At 38.9% G+C, this 20,404-nt stretch overlaps 1 protein-coding gene across 11 annotated transcripts in view; it reads left to right on the top strand.

The window, feature by feature from the left end:
* Positions 1–20,404, top strand: part of NCKAP5 (NCK-associated protein 5) — a 1,206,846-nt gene that overhangs the window by 980,932 nt on the left and 205,510 nt on the right. For all 11 annotated transcript variants that reach the window (XM_010853619.1, XM_010853624.1, XM_010853623.1 and 8 more), the window contains one exon: positions 4,087–4,206. In XM_010853619.1, coding sequence (XP_010851921.1) covers positions 4,087–4,206 — 120 coding nt within the window. The remainder of the gene's footprint in view (positions 1–4,086; positions 4,207–20,404) is intronic.

Below are 20,404 nucleotides of genomic sequence, written 5' to 3'. Positions count from 1 at the left end.
GAGGTGGCAGCCCTTGACAAGCCATCTCATAAAGCAGCGGAGGCATCCCTTGTCTTGAAAGCCTGATTTTGTGCAGTAACTCCATTTACAGATGAGGAAACTTGAGGCATAACCAGAGTAAGTAACTTCCTCAAGACTGTGTGGGTAATAAGGACCAGAGTCCAGGCCCCTTAACTCTCAATCCAGTGTATTCCCATAATACATACTACCTCTGAAATAGTTATACCACTATAGTAGCATTTTACATGATAAAATAAAGTTTTAATAGTTTTGAACAATAATCTAGTGGTAATATCAGTATACATCAAGCTTCTAAGCAACCAACATTTTCCTAACTTTCCTTTAGCCTGGAGCTGGTAATGGTTTTGCTCTAAGTGCATAAAGTAACCATACTCCATAGCTACTACATAGCAGTGAATCCAGAATCTTGTTCAGCCCCAAGCACAGAGGAAACTTGTTAGAAGTGCTGTGTGTGGGTCCTCCAGGGAAGTTGTGGCTTGGGATCATTAAGGTACACAGGACCCTTTTAGACCAGTATACCACATTGCTCAGTATATTTTCCCCACATATCTAGCTGTAATGTCTTACTTTGTTTTCAGTTGAGAGTGGCATGCAGATTACCAATAAAACCGGCTATTTCCTTGAACCCAAAGACCACTGTACTTGCTTACACGAGACGGAATGTAGTCAAATCTTTGGCATTGTTTACTTCTTTTTTTTTTTTTAATTTTATTTTTAAGATTTACATAATTGTATTAGTTTTGCCAAATATCAAAATGAATCTGCCACAGGTATACATGTGTTCCCCATCCTGAACCCTCCTCCCTCCTCCCTCCCCATACCATCTCTCTGGGTCGTCCCAGTGCGCTAGCCCCAAGCATCCAGTATTGTGCATCGAACCTGGACTGGCCTTGATAAGAATTATACAACACATTCCCTTTTTTTTTTTTTTTTGCTTCAAAAGACACAACCCTATATTTTATTTTTAGTGAGGTCCTTCTCTTGAGACCTGAGAGGTACTAGGGAGTCAGAGAAAAAGAAGGGTTGTGCGTGAGGGCAGATGGTCCAGCCCTTATGGGGAGCCATGATCTCAGAGGCTGGCATCTAAACAGAAAAATTCTTTAGTTTCTAATGCCTTTCCTGGGAGGCATAGTGTAGTTCCTGTCTCTGTAACCAACAGAGTCAGCATTAATGGTCCTTTCACCCAGCCTCAAGATGTCCTACGTGCCTTTATGGCAGTGGGTTCTCACTATGAGCCCAGAGGAAGAAAAGACAGCCAGCTGACACTCTCTGCCCAGGTCTCACTGTAGTCATCAGAAAAATTGTTGTTTTTCTCTCTCTCTTTCCATCTTTCCAGTCTGGTTGACTTATGTGTGTGCGCACGGGCACCCACATGGTTTTGATTACAGTTTCTTGGAGTGAGAGCTGTCTGGCATCATTTACCATCCACAGCTTGAATGAAGAAAGGAAGAATGTTAGAACAACACAGAATATTCTTTAATATCTACAAACTTTCTCTGCAGCTCATGTCTATTGGTCAGTGATGATAAGACCTGCATCACATTCCTAAAGCCCTTTGTTTTCCCCTCTTCTGTGTACTGATCTAGATAAGCAAAGAGTGATAAATGGTTCTCAAGGTCAATAAATTGTGTTCCTGCTAATGAACTGCCTTAAGTAATAGTAATGGCCATGGAAATTTGGGCACAGGTACAAAAACTCGTTATAGAATATATTGATTTTTTCCCCTTCTTTTTTTTTTTTTCTTAAACTCATCTGAAGAGATCTTTTCAAGTTATTTTCAGTTTTGCTGCTAAAAACAGTTGCTGGTATTCCTTACAAGTCTCCTTTCTCCTTGCAAATCCACACTCATATGCTTCTGTCTCCACCCCTCCCCCTGCAAGTGAGAATGATTGTGTTTTCCCACCCAATAGGTACTATTAATATTTATTTACCTCACAGTCAAGTTTTATTAATTGCTTAATTAGCAGTAGTGAAAACAATTAGTGTTTGGGAGCAGGGAGTGTTATATACATGCTAAGAGCAAAAATTAGCATAAGTGAAACACAGAGGTTGAATTCTAAATAAAGACAACAAATCTAGCCTTTTAATTTGAGCAGTGCCTAGGCCTCCAAAAGAGCCTCTGCCAAGTGGCATGCATGTTTATGGGTGTTCACACCCACTGCCCCTAATTTATAGACACTGCCTTCCTAGAGCTTATACCTGGGTGCCTTGCTCTGACATGATGTTCCTTTGCTTTGCTCTTCATTAGTAGGCAGCAATCAGTTGAAAACATCCTAAGCATAGGCTTCCTATTTACCTAAAAATGTGAGGGGAGTATAAGCTGCGCATTGAGCTATTATGCCATGCCCTGTCTCTTTGCCTTCTGTAAATGGATTGGATAAGCCTGGAAATGATGATGGACCTCAGGTAAAGCCTTGGAAGATGCTAATAGATCTCTCTCTAGCTGCACACTCAGGTTGCCACATGGTTATGTATGGCACACACCTACTAATCTCTATGACTCTGGGGAGCAGAGCTGTGGGCTGGCACTTTGTCTTGCTTGCAGAGCCTTAAGTAAGATCTTAGCTGCCCAACCTGCAGTTGCCCCACATTAGAATATATAGATGGATAAACTAGTAGTATATCCCACCATCACTAGAGAGTAAAAGAATTTACCATAATCTTCCCCTTTAACAACATAATCACACAAGTTTACTAAGCTCCTACTACTCTGTGGGGTACTGTACTAGATGATGCAAGAAAAGTGTCAGACAGTATGCTCATGCTGCTGTTTCTGTATCTTCTTATGCTTTTTGAGGAACATGTTACCTAATCGACAACATTAAGTCCAAACCATGAAAGAAAGTCAACACAAAGCAGCCTGTGACATTAACTAAATGTCACAGAAGAAGCATTGAGGGCTTACTGGAGTTCAGAAAAGGGAGCAGATAAAAGTGGAGGATGCCAGATTAAAGCATCAGGAAGGAGACAGAATTTGAGCTGGATGTCACTTGGACTGGAAGAATGAGGAGGTGGATGAGAAGCCAGAGGGAGGTGAGGCAGGAAGGATGGTGTCAGAATGCATGGCACTTTCGAGAACAAGCAGACCCTTGTTCTTCACATGGTAAGAGCAGAAGCCTGTAAAAAAAAAAAAATCATGAAATAGTGTAAGATAAAGTTTGAAATACAGAAAAGGGTCAGCTTTTGAAGAACCTTGCCTTGGGGCTTTATTCTACCTGGTCTTTCTTGAACCTCTTCGGAGGATGTAGACATGTCAGTACAAGTATCTTTATTGTAAGTTTGTTTGGAAAGAAGCTCCATGGGATTCCAGAGAATCCTAAAGCTCCGTTTTCTCAGCTCCCCTCATGAAAGCTGGGGGAGAGTTCTCGGTGATGTTTTAACTATTATTCAGAAGAGCTGCTCTAAGGGGATGCCGAGGTATGGTTTTTCCACTTCTTCCCCAGCACTAAGACCAGAACACCCCCAAATGATATGAAAATCCACTAGTGTAGAGGATGGGAAAGTTCCAAGCGGCCTTGTAAGCCTTCACTTCACAGTTGCTTCACTCCATCTAAATGCATCACTGATTCGATTAGCAACCGCATTGAGAGTTTCAGCTCGTTTCCACAAATGACAGCGAAGGGCTCCGTCAAAAGTGATAGTTTCTTTAGTTCATCAAATCTCTATTCACTGCAAAAACAGCACTGTCCTTGTGGCTTGTGCTTGATGATTGCTTTTATGAAGACAGTGAAAGGCCAAATATATAGGTGGAAGCTTAAATTGACTTTATATCGCTGAGATTTACCATTTTTAAAAATAGCATGCTAGATTAATGCATTTCTGATTTCAAGGTGCTGTTTTGTTGTTGTTGTTGTTGTTTTATATTGGCTTTCCTGAACTTAATAATTCTATCAGACAATGGGCTGTGGAAGAAAACATTATGTGTGATTTATTTCTGGGGATTTGAAGGCTAAAAATAGTATTTATTACTAATGTGTTTGAAATAGCTGATGAAATATGGTTATAATATGCAAAGCTATCTTTCAATTATAGACTTTTTTTTTCCTTTCAATGTGTTTTTTGCAGGATCTCAGGGAGGAATGTGTAAAGTTGAAAACAAGAGTGTTTGATTTGGAACAACAGAATCGAACGCTAAGCATCCTTTTCCAACAGCGAGTCAGACCAACTTCTGATCTCCTCCTCCAGGTATGTGTTTTTATGGAAAACAGTCTTCGCTACTGAAATGCTATTGACAAGAAGTGCCTTAAGTTCAGGAGTTACCACTGTCTTCATGGGCAAGACATACTGCCTCAGAATATCCATTTTCTCCCCACTCAAGGGGTGTCATTAAAATTTGAACATCTCTTAAATTTCTGACTCGTAAAGGAATGCATCAACAAACAATAAACAGGTAAAAGGAAACAATCAGAGGTATCATCTGGTTAACTCAGTGAAACTGGGAAATGGAGTCAGAAAATAATTGATTGCTTTGGGAACCAGTATTAGTACGTTTGCACTCCATGATGAGCAAGGCAGAGTTTTATGTAATGGCCAAAGAGCATTTCTTTATTTCAAACACTCTGTAATTAAAAAAAACAGCTAAGGTTTGCTGTGCTTTCATATCTCTCTCTAGGCAGCCTGCCTCCTCACAAGCTAAGACTTCCTCCACTCTGCCTCAGTATTTTACAGGTTCTCTTTGTCTAAGTGTTCTCACCGAACTCTTTCAGTTGCTTTTATAACAGGCAAACTCATGGAAAGTCAGACCATTTGAATCATTTTGAAGCTGTCCCTGAGAAAGCGCTAGAAAATATATTTGAGTGCAGGAAGACACATGGATTGGCAGAGGGGTCTAGAAAGCTGATATTTGCCATTGCCTATTTTTTTAAAAAATCCTCTTAATGTGCGTATTTGTCAAACAAGCTCCAATGAGCCTCGCTCAGAGCCCTTTTGAGACCAAGCTGGCATGGAGTATGTGGGGTTTCACAGGGACAGTGTACAGTGTGTGAAGGATAAACCCCAGCTGCCTGGTCTAATTGGCTAAGGGGAAGGAGAAAGAGATATGTTCTAGACTAGCCTGTCCAGTACTGTAGCCACTAGCCAAATGGCACTATTGAAATTCTAAATTTAAGTTTCTATGTCAGACTCGTCAGATTGCAAGTGTTGAAAAGCCACACATGACCAGCAGCTACCATATTAGACAGTGTTTGTATAGAACATTTCTGTCATCTAGAAAGTTCAGCATGTTTCCAGATGGTTGAGACGGTGTTGCTAATTTACCCTCTGAACTTTGACACAAACATCTTCACCTGACTCCTCAGGGAAATAATGAGAAATTGTAGTTCATGTCAGAGAAAGAAAGATGTTTGGTAAAGCCTCTCTTCAAAATGTAATCCACCCCCCACACAAATGAAAAGAGCTCTCTGAGTTGTAAAATAGATCTCATGTCTTAATTTTCTCTCTGCTTTATCTATTAGTGCTTAATTCATAATTTATGGGTCGCAAATTGTGTGGAAAAAAATCATCTCTCTCTATTCTGTTTCCTGATCTGAGTCACGATAAATGTTGGTCAGAGAGAATCTTGGATCTGTAAAAAGTTGTATCTCATTTGCTCTCTTATAATCAAGATCCAATATTGTAATTACTTCTAACAGCTGTTGCACGTTCATGAGTTTTTCTGTTTTGCCTGTTTTAACTTGAGGCTTTTCTGGAATAACTTGTAAGGATCTCTAGTCCCTGCTTATGAATCACAATGGTTTGTTTTCATTAGCTGTCACAAAGTTCTTAAATACGCATCCAAATAGCAGAGGATGGTGTTTGTTCTAACAACAGAACTCAGTATTTATTCATTGGGTGTTTTCCGCCAACACACTGCTGCTGCTGCTGCTGCTAAGTCGCTTCAGTCATGTCCGACTCTGTGCGACCCCAGAGATGGCAGCCCACCAGGCTCCCCCGTCCCTGGGATTCTCCAGGCAAGAACACTGGAGTGGGTTGCCATTTCCTTCTCCAATGCATGAAAGTGAAAAGTGAAAGTGAAGTCACTCAGTCGTGTCCGACTCCTAGCGACCCCATGGACTGCAGCCTTACCACTATTTCTCCCCAAATGGATCTCCTTTCCAGGAGCCATTCTAATTTAAATGAAATTTGTCAAAGATGAGCTGACAATATTAGTAGTTCTGCAGGTAGAATAATAAGGGGGATGCCTGCTTCTAACATGTAAGAACATCATAATCATTGCTGGCTTTTCAGGTGGTCTGTTCCTCATGTGACCTGTGATTTTTTTTTTTTTTCTTTCTGATGGCATAAATGCGTATCATGGAGCATGGGCTAAAGTAGAAGCAATTTGAGTTTGTTTTGCATAGCACCCGTGGAAGCTCTGTAATTATTTGTTGATTGAAATAAATGACCCAGATTCATTCTGAAAGCTGGAGAGTTACTTTACATATGCTGAAGAGAGGTTTCCACCCCTGCCTCTTCTGAATGTTTCCTGTCTGTGTGGATGCTTTGGAACTATGCACCATGCTGGTCCAGCCCAGTCTGTTGGAGGGCATGGCTGGTGAGTGCAGCAAATCCATCAGTATGCCTAGTCCTGAGTATGATAGATGTTTTAGGTTCTGCCCATGGACTACAGGTTCAGTACAATTTTTCATCCTATCTTAAAAAACTGCATTAATTGTCATCTGCTGAATACAGCCTAATGATTCTGTGTAATCTAAGTAGCTACCTAAAGAGAGATACAGAAAGAAGATTGTTGAACACATTGTGAGTTTAGTAGATACATTGTAAGTAGTGGAAAAGAAAATAATTTATAAAAATAGTTAATTCTTTGTCCCTTGAAAATAGAGAATGAGAGGGTTACCTGGATATTATTTAGCATATTCTGATATAGGAGGAATAAAAAGGGTTAGTTCTAAGGGCTAATTGTCAGATTCTTGGAAACTTACAAAGAGAACCAGGTTGGTGATAGCAAAGAAAAGAAGCCTAACCTGAAATTTAAATCTTAAGAATGGCCATAAACTTCTCTGATGGTTCCAGTTTACAGTAAAGCATCTCTCGGACTATGGACAGTAACAAATCAGATTAAGAAGTTCCTTTATATTAAAAGAATTTTTTTTTAATTCTGATGAATTAAGAAACTGGTATAGCAAATAAAATCCAAAAGTAGCATTCTTAATGGAATTGGAGTCTCTAACTTTATTCAAACTTACTGGTCAGATTAAATAATGCTCACCTTTGCCACTTACAAATCATATTAAATAACACTCTCAATTTATTGAACTAGCAGGGAGCTCTCTACCAAGAATACTTACTTCTCTGACCAGTTGAGTTATGAATAAGTTATGTCTGTAACTCATTCTCACATGACTATCATTTGTCTTGGTAATTATGTGATTTTAAGTACATTATAAACCAATGAAATGTGGTGCAAAAAGGACTGTTTCTATAAAACAAAGTTGAATGCTTCAAAAGCATGTAAAGGCGTATCTCTAAAAGAGTGGGATCAAATAATATTTGCGTCTAATGCAAAAACAAAAAAAAATTGTGGGAGAAGAGGAGTTATATTAAATGTAGAGGCACGCTGCATGCAGGTTGCTTCTCAAGTGGTTTTAAGTTCTTGTTCCACTGTTAAGAAAAACAAAACCTAGCATGTGTTTGATGCCAAAAAAGACATTGGAAGATCTAATAACAGGACCCCTGGAAAAGCAGCAGCCTTGGCCCTATTAAAAAAAGAATGTTATTTAACAAGCACATAATGCTTATGATGTCAAATACTGTTCTCCAACCCTTACAGTGTTCATCAGTGTACTCTCCATTGTAGTCCTGTGAGGTAGGCACTGTGTCTGTACCCATTTTACAGATGGGGACACTTAGGCACAAAGAGCCTCCGTCACCCAGCGGTAACGGACAGAGTGGAGATTTAGTCCATGGTCTGGGTCTAGGTGCTCCCTTTCCCTTCCCATCTGTGCTCCTTTTGCATGGAACACAGATGGACATGAGGATCATTTTCTGATGCTGTACTCTGACATTTCGATTAACCGGCCCACTTGTGATCAAGTCAGATCAGAGGGCTTCTGCAGTATAATCACAGTAAGGAGCCTACCATGTTTACACATTTCTGAAAGCCTCTTGCTTCGTGGCATTCACAACTTTCCCCTCTCTTGTGTATTCTGCCCTTTCTTTTGGACACCTGTGTTATTGTTATATTGATAGGACATTATTCTCATATTTTCTGCCTAACACAGTTTTCTTTTTTTTTTTTTTTCTTTTCCTTTTTATCTGATATTTCAAAGGATCCTATACTCATATCTTTGGACAAAAATAGAAAGCAAAGAATGTTATAGTGTAGATTATTCTCACAAATAGTTGAGAATCTGACAATTTAGAACCATGGTGTAAAAATTTGCTGTCACTTCTGAGAGTATTGACTTCTTTTTGCTGGTGTTTTGTTTTATATTATTATTTCAGATGAGATGAGACAATTTTAAAATTCTTCTTGTGCTTCTGATATATTTTTCCTTCCCTGAATTTATTTTCAAAGTGTAAATCTCTCCAAGAGTCTTATTTGACAGGACACTACACAACACAACACACTCACCTCTCCACCTGTCCTTAAGCAATGAACCCTGCTTTCTAAGAACCAGTCTAATTCCCCTGCCATTCAGGGGCCTTCCAGAGTCATGGTGGTCCTCACTGAACTTCTCTGCTGGAGCTTCCATAGTACTGGTAATCTATACCACAGTATAAGCAGTTCATTCATTGTCCTGTATACAGTTATAGAATCCTAGTCTCTCATGGTACTGATGGTGGAGGTCACACAGTGGAGCCCCCATAACTCGGGATGTCATGTTAACTTTTATTTCACCTAAATAGAAATCTCCTTGAGGGTAGTAGCTATGCTGAATGTAGCATTTTACCCACCCACAATATCATTCATAATACGTATTCAGTGTATGCTTTGATGGCTTAATCTTAATTCAGTATATTTCAATGGAATTTAATTTTGTGTATGTTGGGAGTGGTGGGTTTCTTTTTGTTTGTTTTTTTGTATGCAACAATCTAATTGCCTTTATTCTTCTAGTTTAATTGAGGTATAACTGACATATAACATTGTATATGTTTAAGGTATACAGTATAATGATTTGATATATGTGTATATTGCAAAACAGACATTACAATAAATCTAATTAACATCTCTCACTATGTACAGATTTTTTTTTTCTTGTGATGACGGCTTTTAAGATTTCCTAGATTTCAAATATGCAGTATAGTATTATTAACTATGGTCACCATGCTATACATTAAATCTCCAGAACAGTTTCCCCAACTCCCCATCCCCCACCAATCTGTTCTCTCAATGAGTTGTTTTTTTTTTTAGTTCTATGTATAAGTGAGATCATGCAATTTTTACTGTCTGTCCAAATTATTTCACTTAGTATAATGTCCTCCCGGTCCATCCATATTGTCATAAATGGCAAGATTTCATAATTTTTATGGCTGAATAGTGTTCTGTTATCTATATCTATATATATATAAATTTATAAATATATCTCTAAAATATATAAATATATCTTATGAATTGAAAATATACATACCATATATAACACATTTTCTCTATCCATTTATCCATCTATGAAGACAGTTTGGCCTCTTTGGCCGTTTCCCCATTTTGGCTCTTATAAATAATGCTAAAGTTAACGTGGTGTACAGATAATTGCTTCTTTGGTATAGTCATTTCCTTTCTCTTGAGTGTATGCCCTTAACTGGAATGGTTAGATTATATTGTAGTTCTGTTTGTAGTTATTTGAATCATATCCATACTGTTCTCCATTGTGGCTATACCAATTTATATTCCTACTAACAGTGTACAGGGTTATTTTTTCTCCACAACCTTAATAGCACTGTTATCTCTTATTTTTTGATAATGCATTCTAACAGGGGAAAAGTGATAACCCATATGATTTTGATTTGCATTTAACTAATGATTAGTGATGTTGAGCACCTTTCTGTGTACCTGTTGGTTCTTTGAATATTTTCTTTGAAAAAAGACTTATATCCTTTGCCCACTTTTTAATTGGCTTCGATATTTTGCTTTTGAGCTATTTAAGTTCCTTTTTTGCTTTAGATACTAACCCCTTACCAGATATGTGACTTGCAAATATTTTCCCCCATTCTGTAGTTTGTCTTTTTATTTTGTTAATGGTTTCCTTTGCGGTGCAGAAGCTCTTTAGTTTGACCCAGTCCCACTTATTTATTTTTGATTTTGTTGCTTAAACTTTAGGTGTCATGTCCAAGAAATCATTGCCAAGACCCATGGCCAGGAGGGTTTTGGTTTTTTTTCTGTATGATTTATTCTAGGAATTTTGTAGTTTCAGGTCTTATATTTAAGTTGTTAATCCATTTGAGTTAATTTTTATGAATGATATGATAGGGGTTTAGTTTAATTCTCTTAAATGTGAATATCCAGTTTTCCCATCACCATTCATTGAAGAGCTTGTCATTTCTCCATTGAGCGTTTTTGGCTCCCATGTCAGATATTAGTGACCATATCATGCATGAATTTATTTCAGGATTCTTGATTCTATACCATTGCTCTGTGTGTCTGTTTTTATGCCAGTACCATACTGTTTTGATTTCCATTGCTTTATAATGTAATTTTAAATCAGGAAGTGTTATTCTTCTAGCTCTGTTCTTCTTTCTCAGGACTCCTTTGCCAAGTAGCATCTTTTGTGATTCCAAACAAATTTTAGGATTTGTTTTCTATTTCTTAAAAAAAAAATGCCACTGGAGTCTTGATAAGGGCTGCATTGAATCAATATATGACTTAAGTAGTATGGACATTTTAATGATATTAATTTCTCCAATCTATGAACTCAAGAAAGCATTCCACTAATTTGTGTCATCTTCAGTTTCTTTCATTAGTGTCTTATAGTTTTCATTGTAGAAATATTACATCTCCTTGGTAAGATTTATTCCTAAGTATTTTATTCTTTTCAGTACTACTGTAAATGGGATTTTTTTTTGCTTATTTTTCAGATAATTAGTTGTTAGTATATTGAAATGCTATTTGTTTGTATGTCATTGTTCAAAGTAGTCTCTTATGATCTTTTGCATTTCTAATGTATAAGTTGTAATGTCTCCTCTTTTGTTTATGATGTTATTTGCTTGAGTCATCTCTTTTTTTCTTAGCTAGCCTAGCTAAGGGTTGATCTGTTTTATTTATCCTTTAAAAAAAAAAAAAAAGCTCTTCACTGGATAATCTTTATTATTCTTTTGTTAATCTTTTCTATTGTTTTTCTCCTCTAATTTTTATTATGTCCCTCTTCTGCTACTCTTGGGCCTCATTTGTTATTTTTCTAGTTTCTTAAGCTACAAAATTATTTATTTGAGAGCTTTCTTTTGTCTGATGTATATGTTTATCAGTATAAACTTCCCTCTTAGAATTTCTTTTACTGCATCTCATAATTTTTTATGTCATGTTTCCGTTTTTGTTTCAAGATACTTTTTTCTCTTTTCAGTTCTTTGGTTCATTGGTTGTTCAGAAATGTGTTTTGTTTTGTTTTTATTTTAATTAATGCATTTGTGAGTTCTTTTTATTGTTGTTGTTTGTTTGTTTTTTCCTGTCTTTGGTCTCTAGTTTCATATCATTGCTTTTGGAAAACATTTAGTGTGATATCAGTGTTTTAAATTTACTGACTCATTTTGTATTCCAACATATGATCTATCCTAGAAATTGATCTTTCCAGTTGAGAAGAATGTGTATTTTGTTGTTAAATAGAATGTTCTCTATGTGTCTTGTTAGGTCTGTTTGGTTTATAGTATTATTCACATTTACTGTTTCCATATGGATTCTCTCTGCAGGATGACCTATCCAATGGTGAAAGTAAGATATTAAAGTCTCCAACTATTACTGTATTGCTGTTTATTTTTCCTTTTACTCCTTTTAGTATTTGCTTCATATATTTAGATGCTTCAATACCATGTGCATAAATATTTATAATTGTCATATATTGTTGATTGATTGACTCCTTTATGATTATATTATGACCTGCTTAGTCTCTTCTGGACATTTGTAGTTTCAACTCTGTTTTGTCTGATATAAGTATAGTTAACCCTGCTTTCTTACCATTTGCTTGAAATATCTTATTATATCCCTTCACTTTCAGTATGTGTGTAGTTAAAGCTAAGGTAAGTTTCTTGTAAATAGCATATTATTAATTTTTTTTAAAATTTTCATTCTGTGTCTTTGGATTGGAGAATTTAATCCCTTTGAATTTAAAGTAATTATTGGTAGGTGAGGATTTATTATTGCCATTTTGTTAATTGTTTTCTAATTGTGTTGTAAAACCTTTGTTCTTATGATTAAATTTGTGATTTAATGACTTTTGTAGCAATATGCTTTGTTTATCATAATCTTGTATAACTACTACAGATTTTTCCTTTGTAGTTATCATGAGACTTACATAAAATATATTTATAACATTCTACTTTAAGCTGATAACAGCTTAATTTCAATAGCATGTATAAAACTCTACACTTTTTCTTCTCCCTTCTCACATTTTAGGTTATAAGTGTTACATTTTAGGTTATAAGTGTTAAAGTTCACATATTTTTGTATTGTGTATCCAATAATAAATTATTGTAGTTATGGTTATTTTTCATACTTTTTTTAAAAAGTTTTAATCTAGAGTTGTCAGTAAACTATGCAACACCATCACAATATTAGATAATCTGACTTTGTCTATGTATATACTGTTATATAACTTACAGTTACCAGTATTATACCTCCATTCATACACCTTTATGATGTTAGTGAGCATTATTTTATTTCCTCTGGAAGAACATCCTGTAGCTTTTTTTGTAAGGCAGGTTTAGTGGTGATGGTTATTAGCTTTTGTTTGTTCAGTAAAGTCTTTATCTCTCTCACTTCTGATATTCTTGATTGTGCATTTGCATATATCATCACCTCCTCCAGATTTTACTGGTTCATTATAGCAGAAACAGTCCTTAACCATAATGAATATATTGTTTCTCTTGAGTGTGTCCCCTAAGCCCCATAGACTTTTATACTCTTTTGATTTTTTTGTTTGTTTTTGCTCAAATGACTGGATAATTTCAAAATGACCTATTTTCTAATTCTTGTGCTTGGTTGAGTCTGCTGTTGAAGTTATTTATTGAATTTTTCAGTTTAGACAGTGTATTCTTCAGTTACAGAATTTCTGTTTGGTTTTTTTGGATGGTTTCTGTTTCCTTGTTAAACTTCTCATTTTGTTTATTCATTATTTTCCAAATTTTATTTAGTTGCCTGTGTGACCTTGTAGTTTACTAAACTTCTTTAAGAGGATTATTCAGAATGTTTTGTCAGGCAGTACATAATAGATCTCTATTTCTTCAAGGTTAGTTTTTAGAGCTTTATTAGTTTCTTTTGATGGCATCATGTTTACCTGATTCTTTGTGATCTTTGACTCTTTGCATTGGTATCTGTATATTTAAGAAAGCAGTTTCTACTTACAGACTTTATAGATTCCCTTGGTTAGAGGGCTTCCCTGGTAGCTCAGATGGTAAAGAATCTGCTTGCAATGCAGGAGAACTGGGTTTGATCCCTGGATCAGGAAGACCCCCTGGAGAAGGAAATGGCAATCCACTCCAGTGTTCTTGTCTGGAGAATTCCATGGATAGACCATGGGGTCACAAAGAGTCAGACATGACTGAGCGACTGACACTTTCTTTCACTTTTAGTCAGAGGCAGTCCATCTGCCTGTTCATCTTGAGATTCTGACAGGTCAGCTGGTAGCATCCTTGGACTAATGGAGCTTGCTCTCAGGGTCTCTATTTGGATGAAGCCACTGCCTGAGCCCTGAGTTCAGGAGTGCCACTGATTGGGAATAGTTGACTAGAACTGCTGGTTTGGTTCTTGCTCAAGTGCAGCTGTAGAATGGGCTCCATAGTTGCTTATATTTGCTGTCAGGATTCCTAGTTTGGCATTATACTCAGTAGTTAAGAGGTATAGTAACAATTGCTTCCCAACGTGGCGAAGGCTATGGAACAGCTGGTATCTCTCACTGCCTGGGGAACCAAGGTCAGGCAAAACTATTCCCTGAGCTCCCTGGTCAGGCAGAGCCACTGAGTTGGTTCTGTGGATGGACAGAACTATTGGCTGGCTTTTCTACTCAGGCGTCCCTGCAAGTGCAGCTAGAACGTAGGGCACTCAGCCTTCCAGGTGCTCTGGTTATGCTTCCTGATCAGGTATAACTGAGGGCTATTCTTAACAGTAGGAGCCTGCTTCCCTGCCTGGTGGTGCAGCAGAACAGGCCTCAAGACCAGCACAGCTTGTTGTTTGGGGATCAGACTAGACAGTATTCTGCATCAAGCACTCTGGCCAGATGAGGTCACCACCTAGGCTCTGCAGATGAGCCAAGTCACTGGCTGGGATCTCCTCCTCCACCATTAAGAGGAACTTGGTGTGCTAAGACCCAAGTCCTGGTTACTGTTAGCCCTTCCCCGCATCTCCCTCCCCAGCCCCACGATGTGATAGCCGTGGGCTGAGACCCAACTGTGCCTCCAAGGGAGTGACTCACAATGCTGTGCACCTTGGGCTTTTTGTATCTCACTGGAGAAACCACAGGCCCCGGGGGCCTCTCAGTGTGCTGCTGTGCTTCCGGGGAAGGGGTGACGGGATCAGTATATAGCCATTACTCTTACCCTTCTAATGAGGGCCTTCTCAATCTATGTGGTCTAGAGGGGAGCTTCCATCTTACCTCCATCTTTTGGGACTTTCACGGGTGTGTCTCACCTATATTGGTGTTACTAGCTGATCTTCTTGTGAGAGGGACTAAATTCAGGAATGACTTGTGTCACCATCTTGATGATACCACCCTTGAGGGAGAGGCTTCTAACCACAATAAAACTATGATTTTCTTGATTCAAAGACCATGCCTTTTTCTGTCCACTTATGTATATTTTTGTATCAATCCCTTGTACCTAGGTACCCAACTCATATTTTTAATCCTTAATTTTTAGTTTCTGAGAAGCAGAGACTTTGTTAGGCATTTATATTCTTTGTTACCTTAGAACTTGCCATTGCAAAATGAACACAGCCTCACAGAAGTACCCAGAACTGAACCATCAAACAGCCAGCCCAAAGCCATCTCCTCTAGGTATTTGGCCATTCAGAGAAACTGGGAAATGCTAGTCATGTTAAACATTTTAAAATGTATTTATTTTCCTTTATGGGACTTTCCATGTGGAGCTGGTAGTAAAGAACCTGCCTGCCAATGCAGGAGACATAAAAGATGTGGGGTCAATCCCTGGGTGGGGAAGATCCCCTGGAAGAGGGCGTGGCAACTCACTCCAGGATTCTTGCTGGGAGAATCCCATGGATGGAGGAGCCTAGTAGGCTAGAATCCATAGGTTCACAAAGGGTCAGACAGAACTGCAGTGACTTAGCATGCATGCATTTTGCTTTTTAAAAGATCTACCTATCTATCTCTTGGGTACTTTCAAAATATAGACAATAAAGTGAGATGAAAAGTAGAAGTCATCAAGGGGACATTAGAATGATATGCACAGAAATATGGGAGGAGTAGGTGAGTGAGTGAGGGATTGGGTGAAGGATGGAACAGTGGGTCTGAGTTCTGGTTATGGAAGGGTTTCATGTTGATTGACCTGTGCCTCTCTTAAGACACAAGCCATGAGGGAGTGAAGAGAAGAGGCAGGGACAGCCATACAAGTTTAGCACAGCTACCTGGTTTCCCATACTGCTAGGTTGTAGCTTTGCCTTATGAGTTTCTGACCTTGAGCTGCTTGTGTGCTGGTCACAGAGGCAGCCTCCAGGCCCTGCCCTGTAGACCCACAGAACAGCAGGTGGAGCAGTGTGGTGATGCTTCAGGGATGCTGAGGACTGTCAGGGTCCAGATGGCGGAGTGCCCACCAGCAGTGGTCTGTTGGCCGGCATGATCAGAAGGACCATGCTGGCTTCATTATGGACACCTGTCAGCATGAAAACACAGAATGTGCAGCAGAGATCCTGTCTTACACACTGAGCCCTGCAAAGGATGTTAACTTGTCTGAGGCGCAGAAAGTGGCCTCTCTGAGAATGAAGGGACACTTTGAAAGACCACGCAACTCCTGCAGGGAAGGGCTTGAAATGATGAGATGCTCCACAAGAGATTGGTTTGGAATCAAGTTAAGAGCAGCAGAGGAGACGAGAAAGAATCTTCAGGGTTATGGCACTATGTGATTTTCTCCTCTTCACAATGCATCCAAGGCCCTCTATGGACTTGCTTTACCCTCGACAGCCTCATTTTTCTTTTTTTCCCTGACACAAATTCTCCACTCTAGCCAAGCAGAAACATTCTCACTCGACAGAGCATGACATGGGTTTTCCTTCAACTGTTCCATTTTGTATGTCATTCCTCCATACAAAATGCTCTTCTACCCACCCTTATCCCACCCGCTGCCACTCCTCTTTATTCAGTTAACCAGTTCGGAACATCAAGAGTTTGCTAGTTTTGGGGATTCAGCGGTAAAATGTGTTTCTCAACAGTTCAGTCTGCAAGTGCCATGGAAAGAATAGAGTGATACGGTGAGGGGCATATGAGAGTCTATGGAGGCTGGGGATGGGCGGAATAGGGGGTACCTCTATTGGACGAGGTACCTGGAGAAAACCTAGCAAAGGAAATAATGCGTCCATGTGCCTCAAAACAAATGAATAGGAGTTTATTAGGTGGATAAGGGAGAGTATAAATGCCAGCCAGAAGGAACAGCCTATGCAAATATGTGAAGGCATCCTTTCAGTCCTGTTTCTGAATCAATATGCTTTGAAAGTGGTCCTGGAATAACCACCCTGCCCCCCAATCTCCTACACATACCTGGCTTACCAGGTCCCAATCTATATTTAAATGTTTCTTTATAATACACCGTATATTTTTTTTTCTTGCATGTTTGTTCTTCGTTCCCAAATCATTTGAGGGATGTTTTTTACTTTTGCTCTTTGATGCAATACTCACGCTTACTGGTTTATGTGTCATGGTGTGCTTCCTGTCCACATTATTGTTGAGGGTACACATAGCCTGTTATAAGGAAGTGAGGGTTGATTCCTACTCTGTACTTGCTTGCTTTGGCTTTTATTTTCATAAGGACAAAGGCCTTGACTTACTGGCCTCTGAACGCTATCAGTGCAAAAATTCTAATAAAGTGAGCTTCACTAAATGTTGGGTGCACTGAGTGAACCTCTGGGATGAATGTTAAGGCTTCGCAACAGAGGACATAAAAGGAGATGGCTTCACAAAGAAAGTGACCATGAGGGGAACAAGAAGAGAAGGGAGGGAGAATGGTCCTCAGGTCACTGTCCACTTAAGATGAAGAAGGCAGGCTTTGCAATATTTTGTTTAGATATGTCAGGACAACCAGGGGGACTTATTTCTCCTTCTAAGTGCATTCTAGTTTTATTGTTGTTTGGTTTAGTTTGGGGTTTGGGTTTTGCTGTAGTTTTATGTCTTCCTGATTCCAATGGGACCTCATATGTGGTTTCCCTCTTGGAATTGTTTGTACACCATGTGTCTTGGATGAGGGACTGATGTTTCATATAGTTTAATGAATGTGGATTCTTATCTCTCCAGCCCAAAGCCCCTACCCCAAAAGCTAAGTCACTTAATAGAAGGCACCTGGCTTCCTGTTCTTTGTCTCATCTTAAAGCTAGACATATACCAAATATGTATTAATTGCTTTTAAGAGTACATGGATAGCTCTTCATAAACCACCTGTCACCTGAAACAATGAAAAATCTAATGTTCTAAAAGCAACATTGCAAATGGAAATGCTTTAAAGGGCTCAGCCAGGTAAAGGGATAAGCAAGGGAAGCTGTGTACCCAGCTGCCAGCTCCCGCCACATGTGACCATATGGAAATGCTTGTTAGATTTTACCGTAGATTTAGACATTTTAAGAAATTAGAAGTGCAAACTTTTGTGTGCAGTCTCCTGACTTTCAAATGTTGGCTCCTGATTCAACTATTTTATAACACTGAGGAAGCCCAATAAAACCTGTGAACCAGATTTGATCTGCAACCTGCTTTTCTTTTCTTGGTGTAATGATAGGTTTTAATTTTAAACAGTATAAGTTCTTAGACTACCAGGGCACAAAGCTTTAGAATCATATTCATGAGACAGCTAGAATATATTGTTGTATTCATTATTTCAAGAAAAATTCATTGACCATCTACTGAGGATACAGAATTTATCATTTAATAATAAGACATAACATGAACAAACAATTGTGTAGCAGAATAGTAAATTAAACAGCAATATTTACCAGCAGAGTTTCTCAGAGGAAAGAGTAATTTTATCTGGGATATCAAGGAAGCCTTCAGGAGGTAGTGACAGATAAAATGGGCCTTGAAGGATGCACAGGAGTTTGTTAAGTTAACAAGCAATTCTTAGACTAGATTCAGGATTAAGCTTAGTTCAGGGTTTATATTTAGATTAAGCCCAGAGTCTGGTTTTAATTGTGACTAAAAAATTATAAAATTGTCTTCACTTGATTTGGTATTATTTGTCCTTCCCAATCCCTTCCAACAATATCAGATTAATTCATTGAGCTCTATGGAAAAGCATAAGCCTCTGAGGAGGCACCATGCTAATTCAGTTCTCTGCCACTGTGACCTTCTACATTCATTCTTTCTAGCTTTTTGTCTGAGTAGAATCTAGTTCAGCTAAATTAAGGAAACTGATGAAAAATACAGAGCCTTCTGCTTCTAAAGTTTGTTTTAAGAATTTTAACATTAAAGAACTTTTCAAACCTGAACATAAACCAACATTATAGTGAAACAGGCTAAGTGATTGAAATGTAAATTCAGGAAATGTACCTTGTCGCATGTAACCTTCAGGCTATATATATATTTTTTCATATTTTAAACATATAGGAAAACCTGATAATTCTGAATTTAGTGAATTTCATGCAGTCAGTGTTTATCATAGTTAACCTTAAAAGCTCCCACAGTAAAAATTGTTAAGCATTACATTTTCATGAATTTCAGATAAACGTAAGGATTTGGAAATGCGCAGGGCGAAAAGTACTGAGAAAGGCATGGTGATGTTTACCTGGGGATTTGATTATGCAGATTGGAGCATTAATTTCTTGGCACTCAAAGTTGTGGAATGTTCGTTGTTATCAGTGGATGTCACACCAGCAAAATTTTATACCCGGCACTAAAAGATTAAATAACCCAAACTCTGACATGAAAGACCACTGTTTCCAGGGGTGAAAGCAATCTGGCTTTGTCTTCACCTCTCTTACCAAGAAGGTACACTTGTCTGAGACCTGCCTGACGTATTCAGGAGCCACTTTCTGGAGCCAGGTAGAGATTCACAATTTATACAGCTCTTAGGAAACTCAGGATCAAGTCTTTTAACTGATCAGCCTTCAGTGATGATGCATATCCTTGAAGTCCAGGATCAGAAGAGGGAGGGGAAGTTGGGGTATATACCAAGGAGACAGAAGCATCTGCAGTCTCTCAGCAGAGCTGACCTACCATGGGCTGAGGCTCCATGAAGAGAAAACTTCAGGCAGGTCTGAAGCTCAGTGCAGCTTGGGATGGTCAGACCCTCGAGACAAATGGGAGTGTCCTTCAGCTGTGCCTGGCCTACTGAGGTTGCTCAGAAATATGCTAGGACTATGCTCACAATAGTTCCCAAACTGATCAGATGGTTGCAGATAAATATTCCCAAGGCAAGATGCTCTCATTTGCTGATGCACTGGTGTGTAGCTTGTATACTTGGCTGCCCCAGAGTGGTCAGGACCAGCTTCAGGGGCACAAAGACATGCCCTCTCCCACCTGCCACCACTTACACACATACATACACACACAGGCCTAGGTCATATTTTCACACACTCTGATGGAAATGCTTGGACAGGTGTCGGGGCGGGCACCTTTGTAAGATTGGGAAACCAGAGCAGTGTCACCAAGGCTCCTGTTCATAAAACCAGCTGCATTCAATCGATTTGCAGCAGCCTTTTCTGCCTTTAAAGCAGCTAGTGTCCCTTACCTGGGTCAATTTCTGTTGATCACCATCGGCCTCATGTCTCAGAAGCAGGAACTAAAATAACTCCTGAGTTTTGTACACATTTGGAGGTTAGACATTCAGCTGCACATAGGCCTCCTGGAATGAGGGATGAACGGTGTCACTGCTAAGGCAGTATCACTGCCGCCTCATGGTGACCTAAGACGGGGCACACAAACACATCACCACCGCCTCCAGCCTTGCTCTGTGGCTGATAAATCTCGCTGTACCTCATAAGCAAGAGTGTAGAAGGACCAGAGTGTACTTGTAAAGTGATGCGAAGTAAATGAAACGGGGTTGTGCATACAGAGAAGTCACCCATGCAATTCTGCCAGCCTAGTATGGGCTATAT

This window comes from Bison bison, unplaced genomic scaffold (genome assembly GCF_000754665.1).
Source record: "Bison bison bison isolate TAMUID 2011002044 unplaced genomic scaffold, Bison_UMD1.0 scf7180017864330, whole genome shotgun sequence".
Lineage (NCBI taxonomy): Eukaryota > Metazoa > Chordata > Mammalia > Artiodactyla > Bovidae > Bison > Bison bison.
This window is presented reverse-complemented; position numbering and strand designations above follow the sequence as displayed.